The sequence below is a fragment of the Engystomops pustulosus genome, chromosome 10, assembly GCF_040894005.1.
Source record: "Engystomops pustulosus chromosome 10, aEngPut4.maternal, whole genome shotgun sequence".
NCBI lineage: Eukaryota > Metazoa > Chordata > Amphibia > Anura > Leptodactylidae > Engystomops > Engystomops pustulosus.
In genome coordinates this window covers 100,302,817-100,321,839 of record NC_092420.1, presented here as the reverse complement: position 1 = coordinate 100,321,839, position 19,023 = coordinate 100,302,817, and the positions used below count along the sequence as shown (strand labels likewise).

Genomic DNA, 19,023 nt, shown 5'->3' with positions numbered 1-19,023 from the left:
TACCGCCACCAGTAGTAGTCAGTGTGGTCATAAATCCAGCAATATGTCCGTGTCTACCGCCACCAGTAGTAGTCAGTGTGGTCATTAATTCAGCAATATGTCCGTGTCTACCGCCACCAGTAGTAGTCAGTGTGGTCATCAATCCAGCAATATGTCCATGTCTACCGCCACCAGTAGTAGTCAGTGTGGTCATTAATCCAGCAATATGTCCGTGTCTACCGCCACCAGTAGTAGTCAGTGTGGTCATCAATCCAGCAATATGTCCATGTCTACCGCCACCAGTAGTAGTCAGTGTGGTCATTAATCCAGCAATATGTCCGTGTCTACCGCCGCCAGTAGTAGTCAGTGTGGTCATCAATCCAGCAATATGTCCATGTCTACCGCCACCAGTAGTAGTCAGTGTGGCCATCAATCCAGCAATATGTCCATGTCTACCGCCACCAGTAGTAGTCAGTGTGGTCATTAATCCAGCAATATGTCCGTGTCTACCGCCACCAGTAGTAGTCAGTGTGGTCATCAATCCAGCAATATGTCCATGTTTACCGCCACCAGTAGTAGTCAGTGTGGTCATCAATCCAAAAATATGTCCATGTTTACCGCCACCAGTAGTAGTCAGTGTGGTCATCAATCCAAAAATATGTCCATGTTTACCGCCACCAGTAGTAGTCAGTGTGGTCATCAATCCAGCAATATGTCCATGTCAAGTGGCCAAACGCTGAATCGGAACCCGAGCTATGGGTCTACTCATCTCTAGTAGTAACCTAGACCAACCACTACACAGGAAGTGGCTCTGTCTGCTTCCTGTTTCCTTCTCTATGTATCAGTTTCTGAGAACATCTGATCAGTGATGGATGATGGGGGTTATATTCCCGTAGTCTATGTATATGTCGATACACATTAGTCCCAGAAAACGACTTTAATCTTACGGGTAATGTTGGGTTTCGTTGGTCAATCCTTGTGTTTGTAGATGTAAGCCTCCTGTGCCGGCCCCTCCCTCAGACATGGAAATGTCTACAATCCTCCCGAAGAAGAAAAAAAAAAATGAAATAAATGAAATATGCAAAATCCGTCCATTTAATAAGCTTAATATTTGAATAGACATGAGGCAATTTCTCGGGTAATTAAATTAAAGGCTGCGGCATCACATTCTCCAATCTCGGGGGCTCGGCTGTTGCCAGAGAATATTCAGGTTGTTGTTTAATGATAAGGGATTATAAATACAATTAATGCGGGATAATGGACGGATACAATGTTGCAGATCGCCGTGTAGTAATTCCGCCGTGTAGATGAAGGGATGGACACGTGTTTTTCTCATTGCTCGACGCGTTTCGGGCCTCGGCCTCCATTGTGGAGCAGATTTTCCCTCCCATTTATAATTTATGAAGTTGGTTAGATGAAGTGCGGGGAACCTGCGTGTGATGGACGCTTTCTATTCATTCCGCGCTCCCCATGGTACTAATTAATGTGAAATACCGTACGACGCTCCAGAAACGGCTTCCTTTAATTGTCAAATTATAAAAGACAGAACTGGCGATCGGGCGCCAACGCAACGAGTCAATAGAACTATTTATTCTGCTCTGTAGCTTCCCGGCTCTTACGTTGCGGCCTTTCGGCTGTAAATCATTGGCGCTGCCGGTGGAGTTTCGGTAATTAAACGCTATCACACTGGCTTCACCCAATACACAGACGCCTCCTCCTCCTCACATCAGACGGGCTCTTCTGGAGCTTTAGATGATTCTTACTTTCCGATTCTTTTCTTCCATTTATTTCTGGGTCTCAGGATTTCTAGAATTCACCTGATGTACAGGCGGCACCTACAGACGTATATGGCGGCACAGTATGTATCTACTTATCTTATAGGGGTTGTATTATATGCGCATTACTATGGCTTGAGATTTTATATGGATCATCATAATAGTTCTGCAATTGTACAGATATGGTACCGTATATACTCGAGTATAAGCCGACCTGAATATAAGCCGAGGCCCCTAATTTTACCACCAAAAACTGGGAAAACATATGGACTCGAGTATAAGCCAAGGGTGGGAAATGCATTGGTCACAGACCCCCCCAGTATATAGCCAACCAGCCCCCTATAGTATACAGCCAGCCCAGCTTGCCCCCAGCAGTATACAGCTTGCCCCCAGTAGTATACAGCTTGCCCCAGTAGTATACAGCCTGCCCCCAGTAGTATACAGCTTGCCCCCAGTAGTATACAGCTTCCCCCAGTAGTATACAGCACTGCCCCCAGTAGTATACAGCCTGCCCCCAGTAGTATACAGCTTGCCCCCAGTAGTATACAGCTTCCCCCAGTAGTATACAGCACTGCCCCCAGTAGTATACAGCCTGCCCCCAGTAGTATACAGCTTGCCCCCAGTAGTATACAGCTTGCCCCAGTAGTATACAGCCTGCCCCCAGTAGTATACAGCTTGCCCCCAGTAGTATACAGCTTCCCCCAGTAGTATACAGCACTGCCCCCAGTAGTATACAGCCTGCCCCCAGTAGTATACAGCCTGCCCCCAGTAGTATACAGCACTGCCCCCAGTAGTATACAGCCTGCCCCCAGTAGTATACAGCACAGCCCCCAGTAGTATACAGCCTGCCCCCAGTAGTATACAGCCTGCCCCCAGTAGTATACAGCACTGCCCCCAGTAGTATACAGCCATCCCCCAGTAGTATACAACTTGCCCCCAGTAGTATACAGCACAGCCCCCAGTAGTATACAGCACAGCCCCCAGTAGTATACAGCACAGCCCCCAGTAGTATACAGCCATCCCCCAGTAGTATACAACTTGCCCCCAGTAGTATACAGCACAGCCCCCAGTAGTATACAGCACAGCCCCCAGTAGTATACAGCCAGCCCCCAGTAGTATACAGCCTGCCCCCAGTAGTATACAACTTGCCCCCAGTAGTATACAGCACAGCCCCCAGTAGTATACAGCACAGCCCCCAGTAGTATACAGCACAGCCCCCAGTAGTATACAGCACAGCCCCCAGTAGTATACAGCACTGCCCCCAGTAGTATACAGCACAGCCCCCAGTAGTATACAGCACAGCCCCCAGTAGTATACAGCACAGCCCCCAGTAGTATACAGCACAGCCCCCAGTAGTATACAGCACTGCCCCCAGTAGTATACAGCACAGCCCCCAGTAGTATACAGCACAGCCCCCAGTAGTATACAGCACTGCCCCCAGTAGTATACAGCACTGCCCCCAGTAGTATACAGCACTGCCCCCAGTAGTATACAGCACAGCCCCCAGTAGTATACAGCACAGCCCCCAGTAGTATACAGCCTGCCCCCAGTAGTATACAGCTTGCCCCCAGCATTAAAAATTTATAAACTTATATACTCACCCTCCGGTGGGCCCGGTGTGAAGTAGAATAATAGTGAGACGAGTTCTCTCCATAGACGCCGAATAGATGGAGACTGATGGAACATCTCTGGTAACAGTCACATTGTAGCAGCTGCATAACCCCTTAGTGTCCGGGGCCCTGCTGATGGACTGGACCAGAAATAGTCTCCGGTATCTCAGCAGAATTGTAGCTCATTAAAGGGAAAGCAAATGTGTCAGTAGTTTTGGCCACTTAGACTGCAGCCAGTGTTATGTACTGTCCCTGGAGAGATGTGTAATCAGACCTCACACTGCTGTGCTCTGTGCTCTCTGCAGCCAGTGTTATGTACTGTCCCTGGAGAGATGTGTAATCAGACCTCACCCTGCTGTGCTCTGTGCTCTCTGCAGCCAGTGTTATGTACTGTCCCTGGAGAGATGTGTAATCAGACCTCACACTGCTGTGCTCTGTGCTCTCTGCAGCCAGTGTTATGTATTGTCCCTGGAGAGATGTGTAATCATTCCTCACACTGCTGTGCTCTGTGCTCTCTGCAGCCAGTGTTATGTATTGTCCCTGGGGAGATGTGTAATCAAACCTCACACTGCTGTGCTCTGTGCTCTCTGCGGCCAGTGTTAGGTACTGTCCCTGGAGAGATGTGTAATCAGACCTCACACTGCTGTGCTCTGAGCTCTCTGCAGTCAGTGTTATGTATTGTCCCTGGAGAGATGTGTAATCAGACCTCACACTGCTGTGCTCTGTGCTCTCTGCAGCCAGTGTTATGTACTGTCCCTGGAGAGATGTGTAATCAGACCTCACACTGCTGTGCTCTGTGCTCTCTGCAGCCAGTGTTATGTATTGTCCCTGGAGAGATGTGTAATCATACCTCACACTGCCATGCTCTGTGCTCTCTGCAGCCAATGTTATGTATTGTCCCTGGAGAGATGTGTAATCAGACCTCACACTGCTGTGCTCTGTGCTCTCTGCAGCCAGTGTTATGTATTGTCCCTGGAGAGATGTGTAATCAGACCTCACACTGCTGTGCTCTGTGCTCCCTGCAGCCAGTGTTATATACTGTCCCTGCAGAGATGTGTAATCAGACCTCACACTGCTGTGCTCTGTGCTCTCTGCAGCCAGTGTTATGTATTGGCTCTGGAGAGAAGTGTTATCAGACCTCACACTGCTGTGCTCTGTGCTCTCTGCAGCCAGTGTTATATACTGTCCCTGCAGAGATGTGTAATCAGACCTCACACTGCTGTGCTCTGTGCTCTCTGCAGCCAGTGTTATGTATTGTCCCTGGAGAGATGTGTAATCAGACCTCACACTGCTGTGCTCTGTGCTCTCTGCAGCCAGTGTCATGTATTGTTCCTGGGGAGATGTGTAATCATTCCTCACACTGCTGTGCTCTGTGCTCTCTGCAGCCAGTGTTATGTATTGTCCCTGGAGAGATGTGTAATCATTCCTCACACTGCTGTGCTCAGTGCTCTCTGCAGCCAGTGTTATGTACTGTCCATGGAAAGGTGTATAATCATACCTCACACTGCTGTGCTCTGTGCTCTCTGCAGCCAGTGTTATGTATTGTCCCTGGAGAGATGTGTAATCATTCCTCACACTGCTGTGCTCAGTGCTCTCTGCAGCCAGTGTTATGTACTGTCCATGGAAAGGTGTATAATCATACCTCACACTGCCGTGCTCTGTGCTCTCTGCAGCCAGTGTTATGTATTGTCCCTGGAGAGATGTGTAATCATACCTCACACTGCCATGCTCTGTGCTCTCTGCAGCCAATGTTATGTATTGTCCCTGGAGAGATGTGTAATCAGACCTCACACTGCTGTGCTCTGTGCTCTCTGCAGCCAGTGTTATGTATTGTCCCTGGAGAGATGTGTAATCAGACCTCACACTGCTGTGCTCTGTGCTCCCTGCAGCCAGTGTTATATACTGTCCCTGCAGAGATGTGTAATCAGACCTCACACTGCTGTGCTCTGTGCTCTCTGCAGCCAGTGTTATGTATTGGCTCTGGAGAGAAGTGTTATCAGACCTCACACTGCTGTGCTCTGTGCTCTCTGCAGCCAGTGTTATATACTGTCCCTGCAGAGATGTGTAATCAGACCTCACACTGCTGTGCTCTGTGCTCTCTGCAGCCAGTGTTATGTATTGTCCCTGGAGAGATGTGTAATCAGACCTCACACTGCTGTGCTCTGTGCTCTCTGCAGCCAGTGTCATGTATTGTTCCTGGGGAGATGTGTAATCATTCCTCACACTGCTGTGCTCTGTGCTCTCTGCAGCCAGTGTTATGTATTGTCCCTGGAGAGATGTGTAATCATTCCTCACACTGCTGTGCTCAGTGCTCTCTGCAGCCAGTGTTATGTACTGTCCATGGAAAGGTGTATAATCATACCTCACACTGCTGTGCTCTGTGCTCTCTGCAGCCAGTGTTATGTATTGTCCCTGGAGAGATGTGTAATCAAACCTCACACTGCTGTGCTCTGTGCTCTCTGCAGCCAGTGTTAGGTACTGTCCCTGGAGAGATGTGTAATCAGACCTCACACTGCTGTTCTCTGTGCTCTCTGCAGCCAGTGCTATGTATTGTCCCTGGAGAGATGTGTAATCAAACCTCACACTGCTGTGCTCTGTGCTCTCTGCAGCCAGTGTTAGGTACTGTCCATGGAGAGATGTGTAATCAGACCTCACACTGCTGTTCTCTGTGCTCTCTGCAGCCAGTGCTATGTATTGTCCCTGGAGAGATGTGTAATCAGACCTCACACTGCTGTGCTCTGTGCTCTCTGCAGCCAGTGTTATGTACTGTCCCTGGAGAGATGTGTAATCAGACCTCACACTGCTGTGCTCTGTGCTCTCTGCAGCCAGTGTTAGGTACTGTCCCTGGAGAGATGTGTAATCAGACCTCACACTGCTGTTCTCTGTGCTCTCTGCAGCCAGTGCTATGTATTGTCCCTGGAGAGATGTGTATTCAGACCTCACACTGCTGTGCTCTGTGCTCTCTGCAGCCAGTGCTATGCATTGTCCCTGGAGAGATGTGTAATTAGACAGCTGTGCGTGTTGTTAGTGGCAGCAGGACTGTGGATATGTGGATTTTTATTCTAGGATTGTAACTTCTCCAAGCCCACTGGACCTGTGTCCTGACACTGCTGTGTTATGTGCTTCCTGCTTTGAGTTGCCCCACAGCCCTTTGCTCTGAGTGACTGCTGCAGCATTCAACAGAAGCCTGCTACAGCTTTTATTCAGAGCAGAGGGAAAGGAGTGACGAGGGGTCCGATTGTGGTACATCGGACCCTACGTTCTCCTGATCTGTGAGGGGTCTCATTATTGAGACCCCCTTCGATCAGCAACAGTATCGGGCCTAACTTGGGAAAACCCCTTTAAGATCCTTAACTTGGCTTTCCAGGATTGTAATAACAAGACTAACCTGCTACATCCAACCCCTGACCCCTGACCTATGACCCGGTGTTGTGTTGTTTTTGGTGTTTCCATGTTCTCGGAATCCTGGACCACCCTTTATATTATCTGAAGACGTTGAGCTGTTGTCCTTCGTGGCTTATGCTTGATATTATAATGTTCTTCACCATTAAGCGCCAGGTAGTTGCATCCAGTCGGAAGCAGACGCTGATCCTCACCAGGAACTTTTTGGTCCCCAGAATCTCTCTCATTACCGTCTCGCACACAGATCAGAACCGGAGGAGAATTGTCCTCTCTCGCTTTGTGTAGGACATTTCTCTAAACCTCACATCATGGAGAATAAAGGATCAGCCTGACATTTCATTTTATTTGAATTCCTACCAAAAGATCTGAAGCCCGATCCTCGTCACGCGTCCCCATGTTCTGTCTGAGAGATGACATTGAGCTGCCCCCGAATTCATGGAACCATTAATGGTGGGATTACTCCGAGAGACTCTTCATCATTAGGATTCCTTCCACCCTGAAGAAATAGCAACGCTGGGAGATTTTTCTTTGTCCCCATAAAAGTATCCGACCAGGACCCAACTCTACGGAGAACAAGCTCTGCCTCTCCACCAGTCACCTTTAGGGAAGAGAAGAAAAAAAATCATCAATCATCAAACCTGGAAAAAAGTATCAAGTGTTCACTTGTCTGTGTGAATGTGAGGCAAGGCAGGACACACTGGGGGTCATTTACTAAGGGCCCGATTCACGTTTTCCTGACGTGTTACCCGAATTTTTCCAATTTGCGCCAATTTTCCGTGAATTCCCTGGGATTTTGGCGCACGCGAACGGATTGCGTCGCATCGGCGCCGGTGTGCACACGACGGAAATTGGGGGGTGTGGCCGAACGAAAACCCAACGAATTTGGAAAAACCGCTACATTTTTTAAAAAAAAGTGTCGCTGGACACGCACTTACCTTCACTCGGCCCGACTTGGTGAACTCCAGTGCATTCAGCGTAGCAGCGACACCTGGTGGACGTCGGAGGAACTACCTTAGTGAATCGCCGGAAGACCCGAATCCACCGCAGAGAACGCGCCGCTGGATCGCGAATGGACTGGGTAAGTAAATCTGCCCCACAATGTCCTTCATTACGACTTCACACCCTTTGGAAAAAATCAGAGAGTGACAAAACTTTTTTTATTATTTTTACTTTTTCTCGTCTTCCATTGACCACGTCATGAAATATTTCCAAATCGAAATAGATTTTTGTGACTTCTGAGATCTCATATCCTGATTGATAGAAAAGCAATATTTTGCACAAGTCGGACATTTTTATCCCTCCCCCCCCCACACTTTTTATTTTTTATTTTTTCAGTACATGGCAGAAAGACTTTCAATTAAGAATGACCTTTAAGGCTTCTGCTTTTTGATTCTGGCGATTGTTGAAGCTGATCTTAAATTAGTTTTTTTTTTTTTCATCCCGTACACTTTGTTCTCTTCCCTTTCAGTTATTAGTTTCATACAGTTGTCGGTAACATCGTCTGCTCAACGCAATGGGAAACATTGTAATACTCTCCGAAAAAAAAATAAAGAATCTTCCAAGAATTGCCTATTGTGTCACCCAGGAATATAACCAAACTTTACTTTTTTTCTTTGGTTTTTATTTTGCGCCTGACCTTTGTGCGCAGGTAAGAAATCCGCTTTTAATTTGATTTTCTTGAATACTGACATAGAATCTTGTCTCGGGCGCATTGGAATATATTATTACACTAAAGACAATGCAGAACGAAGACGTCGGAGATGAATAATTAGAATCGGAGGTTTGTGAGAAGTGGCGGGCGGGCAGGGAGAAGGCAACTTCAATGGAATGTTTGTCTGGATGTTGTATCAAGGACAACCCTGCGTTACACATCACAATGAAGACGTTACGGATTGTACTTTGGGTCTTTCGAGACGAAATAAACAGTTCTGTGTTCTTTATCGTTTGGAGGTCATTGTCTATATGTGAAGTTCTGCTGGGATTAGTCTTTCCCATCTAGATGAATATTCACATTGTAGAGATGGAGATGCCTCCAGAGCCAGGAAGCCACCGCCCCTCCAGAGTGGTAGTTGTTATTGTCTGGCCACTAAGTGATTTTAAAGATGTTCTTCAAAAAAATATTGATATCAAATTTGGGGGTCTTACTTTCAGCATCCCCAAAGATCTACAATATTCTCCTTAAAGAGTTGAAGACATCTCAGAAAGCCACTGCGCCTACAAACTGTTTTCAGAATATCAGATGATTCGGAGGTCTGAATCTTGAGATCCCCAATGATCAGCTGATCCAAAATGTTCTCATCGTAGAGTTGGATACTTCTCAGATACTAGACCACTGGTTGCTGGTACCCAACTTTTACATTCGTTTCCCAATGTCAGTGGTCGTTGTTATTGTCTACTAAAGGATGTTTCACAATGTTGTACATCTATATGTTAGACATAGATATCTGACTCTTAGCATCCTGGGTGATGAATTGATCCACAATCTTCTCATTGTAGACATCTCAGGATCTCGGACATCAAATTTCTACAAATTGAATTCTGGTGCCAAACATTTTTGCTTTTTTCTTTTCTCACTGTTAGTGGTTATTGTCCGGCCACTAAGTGATTTTAAAGACGTTCTTCAAAAAAATATTGATATCAAATTTGGGGGTCTTACTTTCAGCATCCCCACTGATCAGTTGATCTACAAAGTTCTCCTTAAAGAGTTGAAGACATTTTAGGAAGCCACTGCACCTACAAACTGGTCGCAGGCTCTACAAAATTCTGAATATCAGATGATTCGGAGGTCTAAATCTTGAGATCCCCAATGATCAGCTGATCCAAAATGTTCTCATCGTAGAGTTGGATACTTCTCAGGTACTAGACCAGTGGTTGCTGGTACCCAACTTTTACATCAGTTTCCTAATGCCCAATTCAGGATTCCGGATGAAACGTGTCAAATCACAACAATTAAAGCTTCTCATTGTCATCAAAGCTCCTGAGATTCTATTGGAAAACCCAAGCGCCGGTCCACCCTCATCTTCCTTCTGTACGGGTATATACAGTATATCCCTCGACGACGTGGCTTCCTGGATCTGCTCGAGACGAGGCTATAGGTTGGACCGGCTGCCATTGTTTGACTTAAGGCTGACACTCATCTAGTTTGTTCCCTTTTCTCTGACTGTATCACACTAGGGTCGCGCCCTTCTTTGTGCTTGTCCCCTGGTGGTTTGACACGTGGAGATTTCCGATTGTCGCCACTTTCCAGGTCCTCTTCCTTCATTAGTTTCCCAATGTCAGTGGTAGTTGTTATCGTCTACTAAGGGATGTTTCACAATGTTGTGTATCTATATGTTAGACATAGATATCTGACTCTTAGCATCCTAGGATGAACTGATCCACGATCTTCTCATTCTAGACTTGAAGACATCTCAGGATCTAGGACATCAATTTTCTACAAATTGAATTCTGGTGCCCAATATTTTTGCTTTCTTCTTTTCTCACTGTTTGTGGTTATTGTCTTGACACTAAGTGATTTTAAAGGCCTCAACAGATTGAAAAGTTCAACAAAATTACAAATGTCAGATCATTTTGAAGTCCATTTCTTGGCATATCTAGTGAACACCTGTTCCACAATCCTCGCAACGTTCCAAACATGTCCTGAACCAGGAAGCCTCGGTGCTTCCAAATATTGATGAGCAAACCCAATCAGGTTCAGGTTCCCCTAGTTTGGCCGTAAATCAAACTAAACTCGGTTTCCCATCATTGTTCCTTCCTTTGCCAATTCTTCTGGCGCATTTAAAAGGTTAACAGCTTTGATAGGTTCCAAGGCCGATCATAGGTATTACTGGCAGGGACTTCTGGCTGTTTCGGGGACCAGAACCTGCAATATTAGTCATGGATATGAACATTGTGGTTCACGACTGCTCATCCCTACCTACAAGTTGTCTGCTTGCTCCAAACTTTTTTTTTAATGAACTGTAAGAGGTTTTACAGCTCTCGAAAATTATTTGGGGGTCCAAATTACCAGGATTCCTGATATACAGTTCATCTCCAATTTTCTCATTATGGAGTTGGACATGTATCAAAATCAAGGAAGGAACTAGACCTACAAACTGGCTGACGGCACTCAACTTTTAGCACATACCTTAAGAATGCTGCAGCGACACTGATGCAGGATCAAATCTTGGTTAATCCCTGAGCTGAGTGGTTTTGCTGAAAAAGCAATCATAACATTCCGGACCTTGGGAAAGCTGGGTCAGCATGGCTGCCAAGATAAACACATTACTCACGGGAGCTTGTCAAAAGACATGGAGGTTAGTCAAGACATGACTACTCAACCTGAGCTGGATCACTCATACACAGCAGCTGGGGGATGGTGCAGCAATTGATTATTCTGTCTGGCAGGGAGAACAGTGATTGCATCATCAGCTCCTGCAGAGAAAAACTCGCCTGCTAGGAGAAGCGCAGAACCAAGCGCTGAAGGAGCCATAGAAGGGACAGAGCTTCATTATCATAATGTAATATCTGTTTCAAAACCACTCAGCACAAGATATGTTTCTGCATCAGTGTAGCTACAGCATTCTCAAGGTATGTTTGCTTCATACTGCATCACATCACATGGTAGGTTTCCTTTAACAGGGTTCTTCTTATAAAAAACTAAAATGAAAATAAAAGAAAGTATTGATAGCACCACCCCTGTCCATGGTGACTGAAAGTTGATGAGACTAAGATGTAAAACCCTATAAGACCTCTGGATAAATGTGGGGCACTAAAAAAAAACTGGATGAAACTGAATTTTATTTGAAAAAAATTCACAGTTTTTAAATAATTTTTCCCAGTAGCCTTTATAATTCCACATCAACCTAATTTCACAAAACCTGTGACCCCCTCCTGTTTTGTAAAGAGGATCCTGATAAAAGGGGTCCAGATGGGCTCACAGACAGAACAGAACTTTGATGCTTCATTTTACCAAACCGAGTTATTTTCACAGTTGTGGATTTATGCGCCGGATCCTTCCTCTTTGTATCTGCAGGTGTTTATTTTCTGAATCTCGCTCGTGGCGCCGAAACGGGGAACTGGTTTTTACTTGTTGACAAACTAGGAAAACAGAAATACAGGTGGAGAACACTAGGGTTCATGCGAAGTGTTTTTGTTTTATTTTTTTCAAGGGTTATGGAAGAAAATATTTGAAAATCTGTTTAAAAATGTTTTTAAAAATTAAAGCAAATTCAATATATTTGAACTTTTTGAAAATAATGTAAAATTTAAATAAAAAAAAAAAATTCAAAAAGACTCTACTGTAAAATTCGGAATTCATAGGTATTGGTCTTCTGTGTTCCGGACCCATTAGCGTGGAGGGTTATAAAGAACGTCTTCCACTCAACCCAGTGGGGCACATAGATCTTCAGTCTGACTTTCTGTGCCTGCATTTTTTTTAGTATTTGGCTTTTTTTCTGGTGATATGTATCTTAGTGCTTTCTCCTTCTTAATTCATGTGGCATTTGACGAGTTAAAGGAATATTCTAATCTGGGCATTGACATTTTATTGAATTAATTTGCCATATACATTTCTTAAATTGGAGGTTATTAAAAAATATGTATCTGTATGAAAATCATTTCCAATAAATGTAGTCTTATGCTTTTGTTTTTAAATGAGATTATTGGCCTTGGATACGACCACTGCTGATGGAGTCATTTGCAAAAGGAAACAAATAGTTTTTGGACATGAAATGGCCCGGGAGTTACTACATGTCCCACAGCCGTCCTGTGATAATGAACACTGAGTTCATGGGGTTTGCAAGAGCTTCAATGGTCACCACTGGCAGAGTGCATGGGGTGGTCATATCCAGGGGCAGTTTCTTAGAGAAAACATGATGAGATTTATGGGAAATTATCTTCCCACGGGTAATTTATTGCAATTAAAAAAATGTATATACAGTAGGGTAGACGAAATAAATGAAATGTGAATTCCATTATGAGAATACATTTTTAAGTGAATTTGCCTGTTTTTTATCAGTCGCAGTAAGTCTCCAAATAATCGGACACAGCTCTAACCTATGTTCTATCCCTGGTCTGGTGATAACCTAGTGAGCAATACAGTAAACTCAACCATGGTGAACTTTGAAGGGAGATAAAACAGATAAAGCCAAACCAAAAATTAGATACATGTGCCCACATGTAGGGAAACCAGACACTTAACATTCCAGCAATTAAAGCAGATTTTTGGTGATCACTCAAAGGGGGGTTTGTTGTTAAGCTTCAGTAACCTGGAGCTTCCACTACACAAAGAATAAAGCCTTGTAGTAACTTGCTCTTCAGTGGTGGAACTAAGATGTGGTACAAAAGATACATACAGATATCTATAAACCTGATATAAACCTATAGATTATAACATTACATTACAAGTACCTGCAGTCACCATGAGGGGGAGCTAGATTATACACTAAACTCTAGGATTAAACAGTATGCGGGGAGCCCCACAGCTCCACCTAGTGGTAACTGGAGGAAGAAAGAATTTTTTCGTTAAATTCTCTCGACGCAGAGGATTTGGTCTTTAACAAAATTTGTCAAAATTTGGTTCTGCTGGGTAACTATTCACAAACAGAAATTTTTTCACCCAAAATACTCCTTGAAGAAAGATTTTCTCACTGTGGAGTCAAATTCCCGCCTGTTCTGTTGGAGAATTCTTCCTGATGGCACTAAGTAACGATTGGTTTACAATGTTACAATGTATCTGACTGGTTCTTGACTGTAGGAAAATGAGAAGAATTGATAGATATTCAGATTGTAAATTAAAGGCTTCTTATTTGTGAATGCTCATTCATTACCCGGCGATGAATAGACATGAATAATTCAATGTGGAGAATGATTCTCTCTCAATTTGCTCCAGTTTGTGTAAAGTCCCTGAATCATCGGCGCCGGTTTTCCGTCATTGCGCCGCTCCCGCGCTCTTTGTGTTTTATTACCTTCTTCATGTTTATTTAAAATGGAAGCGTTGATTTTGCTGCAGAGTAATAAAAGTTTCGTCATAAATACAAGGAATGGGAGCGAAATACAGGAGACAATTAGAAAAGGAATTATGGGTCTAGTCTCGGCTCGACATGAAACAGGAGTCAAGTGGAAGATGAGGAAGTGGCACGGAAAACTTTTCTGGATGGGTTTCTGTTTGTGAGAAGGTTTCTAGACTATAAACTAATGAAAGGGAGGAGGGGGGGGGGGTTCGGCCGCAGGGACCCCCAATAATCCATTGTAACAGTGTAAAACCTGTAGAACAAAGCATATCGCACAATTTCTAAAGTTATTCTTTGTCTTTTTATCTGCAGATGTTTCCTGGAAGATGGAGCCACTAAGGGCGCCTGGCTGAACGGATCCAGTATTATTTTTGCGGGGAATGACAAGTGGTCGGTGGACCCCAGAGTTTCAATAGCCATGACAAACAAGAAAGAGTACAGCCTGCGGATACAGAAGGTGGACATTTTTGATGATGGGCAGTACACGTGCACGATACAGACTGGACTCAATCCCAGGTCCATGAAAGTCCATCTCACTGTCCAGGGTGAGTAAAAGAACTCAACTCACTGTACAATGTATTCAAATGAAAGATGAAAAACACATCCTCTATATACTACACCACACAGGAGACACATCCTCTATATATTACACCACACAGGAGACACATCCTCTATATACTACACCACACAGGAGACACATCCTCTATATATTACACCACACAGGAGACACATCCTCTATATACTACACCACACAGGAGACACATCCTCTATATACTACACCACACAGAAGACACATCCTCTATATACTACACCACACAGGAGACACATCCTCTATATACTACACCACACAGGATACACATCCTCTATATACTACACCACACAGGAGGAGAGCTGACACATCCTGTATATACTACACCACACAGGAGACACATCCTCTATATACTACACCACACAGGAGACACATCCTTTATATACTACACCACACAGTAGTCACATCCTCTATATACTACACCACACAGGATACACATCCTCTATATACTACACCACACAGGAGACACATCCTCTATATACTACACCACACAGGATACACATCCTCTATATACTACACCACACAGGAGGAGAGCTGACACATCCTGTATATACTACACCACACAGGAGACACATCCTCTATATACTACACCACACAGGAGACACATCCTTTATATACTACACCACACAGTAGTCACATCCTCTATATACTACACCACACAGGAGACACATCCTCTATATACTACACCACACAGTAGTCACATCCTCTATATACTACACCACACAGGAGACACATCCTCTATATACTACACCACACAGGAGACACATCCTCTATATACTACACCACACAGGAGACACATCCTCTATATACTACACCACACAGGAGAGACATCCTCTATATACTACCCCACACAGGAGACACATCCTCTATATACTACACCACACAGGAGACACATCCTCTATATACTACACCACACAGGAGACACATCCTCTATATACTACACCACACAGGAGACACATCCTCTATATACTACACCACACGGGAGACACATCCACTATATACTACACCACACAGGAGACACATCCTCTATATACTACACCACACAGGAGACACATCCTCTATATACTACACCACACAGGAGACACATCCTCTATATATTACACCACACAGGAGACACATCCTCTATATACTACATCACACAGGAGAGCTGACACATCCTCTATATATTACACCACCCAGGAGACACATCCTCTATATACTACACCACACAGGAGAGCTGACACATCCTCTATATACTACACCACACAGGAGAGCTGACACATCCTCTATATACTACACCACACAGGAGAGCTGACACATCCTCTATATACTATACCACACAGGAGAGCTGACACATCCTCTATATACTACACCACACAGGAGAGCTGACACATCCTCTATATACTATACCACACAGGAGGAGAGCTGACACATACTCTATATACTACACCACACAGGAGACACATCCTGTATATACTACTCCACACATGAGAGCTGACACATCCTCTATATACTACACCACACAGGAGAGCTGACACATCCTCTATATACTACACCACACAGGAGATCTGACACATCCTCTACATACTATACCACACAGGAGAGCTGACACATCCTCTATATACTACACCACACAGGAGACACATCCTCTATATACTACACCACACAGGAGACACATCCTCTATATACTACACCACAGAGGAGACGCATCCTCTATTTACTACACCACACAGGAGACACATCTTCTATATACTACACCACACTGGAGACACATCCTCTATATACTACACCACACAGGAGACACATCCTCTATATACTACACCACAGAGGAGACGCATCCTCTATTTACTACACCACACAGGAGACACATCTTCTATATACTACACCACACTGGAGACACATCCTCTATATACTACACCACACAGGAGACACATCCTCTATATACTACACCACACAGGAGATACATCCTCTATATACTACACCACACAGGAGAGCTGACACATCCTCTATATACTACACCACACAGGAGAGCTGACACGTCCTCTATATACTACACCACACAGGAGACACATCCTCTATATACTACACCACACAGGAGACACATCCTCTATATACTACACCACACAGGAGACACATCCTCTATATACTACACCACACAGGAGACACATCCTCTATATACTACACCACACAGGAGGAGAGCTGACACATCCTGTATATACTACACCACACAGGAGACACATCCTCTATATACTACACCACACAGGAGACACATCCTTTATATACTACACCACACAGTAGTCACATCCTCTATATACTACACCACACAGGAGACACATCCTCTATATACTACACCACACAGTAGTCACATCCTCTATATACTACACCACACAGGAGACACATCCTCTATATACTACACCACACAGGAGACACATCCTCTATATACTACACCACACAGGAGACACATCCTCTATATACTACACCACACAGGAGAGACATCCTCTATATACTACCCCACACAGGAGACACATCCTCTATATACTACACCACACAGGAGAGACATCCTCTATATACTACACCACACAGGAGAGCTGACACATCCTCTATATACTACACCACACAGGAGAGACATCCTCTATATACTACACCACACAGGAGACACATCCTCTATATAATACACCACACAGGAGAGCTGACACATCCTCTATATACTACCCCACACAGGAGACATATCCTCTATATACTACACCACACAGGAGACACACTCAGGCTGTTGCCCCATGGCAGAGTTCGCCAGGCAGGGATCCTCCTGCTGTCTCAGGACTTGCCATGCTTAGCATTATTTTAATGTGAAGCATCCTGGTATACCTGAGACTGCAAGAAGAGAGAGGAAGTGTGGACAGGGTCCGGTTATCATTGGAGCCACCCCTGAAACATCCTGTTCAGGAGGCTGTCAAGGGAAGCTCCAATGGCAATCCAAATTTAATCTCCTTTTATCAAAGATATTGGTGCCCCCAGGCCCATTGAAAGCTGTGGTATAGCACGGAGCAAGAAGATTGCAATAAGTTACTGCTTTAATTGCTGTGCTGGCACTTTAGGTTTTTTGGTTGCAGTTTGGACACCCAACCTCTAAAAGGTTCGCCATCACTGCTTTAGTAGATGCAGTGTTACCCAGCAGCACAGAGTAATGTTCTGAGACTATTATCTCTACAGGATCCTCGCAGTCTTCATACTTTGGGCTTTATGTTGCTTATTTTTGTTTTGCCATGAATATGCTGCCCCTCCCTCTCCCAGCAGAGACCCTCAATGATTGATTTCGCCATTAGTTACGATACCTTGAGGGGCTCATTGCAAACTTCGGAAGTTTCCAGTAGTTCTAGAAGTGACGTAACGGCAGAGACTTTTTAATGAGACGGTAGAATCAGAACCCGATCCATCCCGAATGCCGGTTCCTCTTGGAGCTTCTAGTAGGTTGTGTTGTAAATCGGCGTCCTGCTGTGTCCCAGCATGCCGTGCGCCATTACACACAGTATTTAATTCTAGGCAGCAGTTAATTTGAGAGTAAGAAACACAAACTTTTCGGGATTCGCTTTGATGATAAATTCCTTTAAAGGAGAAAGATTATAAACTTTCAGCAGAACGGGAGATATCACTGGTGTCTGTCGTCTCTGGGATTAGATACAAATTATTTCTCGCTTATTACTTCCTATCAGCCGACAGATTGTATCATTAGGGTTCTTTAAAGTCGGGAAACCAGAAAAATGATTCATTTTTCTAATCAGTGTTTAACTATAAACTGACCTCTTTCAGACCTTACATTGATTTTGCGGACCACATGTTTGGGTTGTGTCTTTTATTTGGGTCTAATTTTGGGCACAGGAAGGTTTTTGTTAAAATTTTTCACATTTTTTTAAGGATTTACTAAATTAAAGTAGACACTTTGACAGCCAGTTTGACAAAGGGGCGTGGCTATGTGAAGGGGTGTGGTCTAGCAATAAAAGGGCAAGCACCAATAGTTTTGCTATGTCAGATTTATCATTCATCGACTAATGTACAAGTCCGAGTCCAAAAGACGTCTTCTGATTGTTGGCTTTCGATCAACCATATTTAAGGAACTCCTCGTATGTGGACCGATATACACTGATTCTGAATAATACACTCGAGCAATGTTTTTTAAAGTTTCATTGCAGGTTGTGTGCACAACAAAAAGTAAAAAAAAGTAGATACTTGAAAATACAGACAACCCCCCAAAAAATAATAACTTACAAAATAATAAATAAAAACAATATCTAACAAAAGTAACTTATGCAAAATGTATGTGATATAATTTTTGTTATAAAGATATTTAAGAATGTTATTATAATCTGAAAATTACAAGAAATCAAATAATAACAGTTGAATAAAAATTACATGATATAAAACGTTAAATAAGAAGAAAAATTCAAAAACAAAATCCAATCTTAGTAACATAAAATGGCAGAAATTATTTTATATTTTATTTTATTATCATTGTGATATTTATAGACTGAGGTGAGGGGGGGGGGACAGTATGGATTATTTTTTTATTGTAATTTTTCTTTATATTTATCAAGTTTTTAGATAATATGTTACCAATCAAGTCTTCAAAGAGCCTTAGGGCACAAAGTACCTTAATTTTTATGTTTTATTTAGTAGTTTTGCACCTTAACTGGAGCATCCAT

General features: G+C 43.8%; 1 protein-coding gene across 2 annotated transcripts in view; it reads left to right on the top strand.

Moving 5' to 3' along the window:
• Window positions 1-19,023, top strand: part of NEGR1 (neuronal growth regulator 1) — a 464,122-nt gene that overhangs the window by 194,934 nt on the left and 250,165 nt on the right. For both annotated transcript variants that reach the window (XM_072129222.1, XM_072129221.1), the window contains exon 2: window positions 14,071-14,303. In XM_072129222.1, the coding sequence (XP_071985323.1) occupies window positions 14,071-14,303 (233 nt within the window). The remainder of the gene's footprint in view (window positions 1-14,070; window positions 14,304-19,023) is intronic.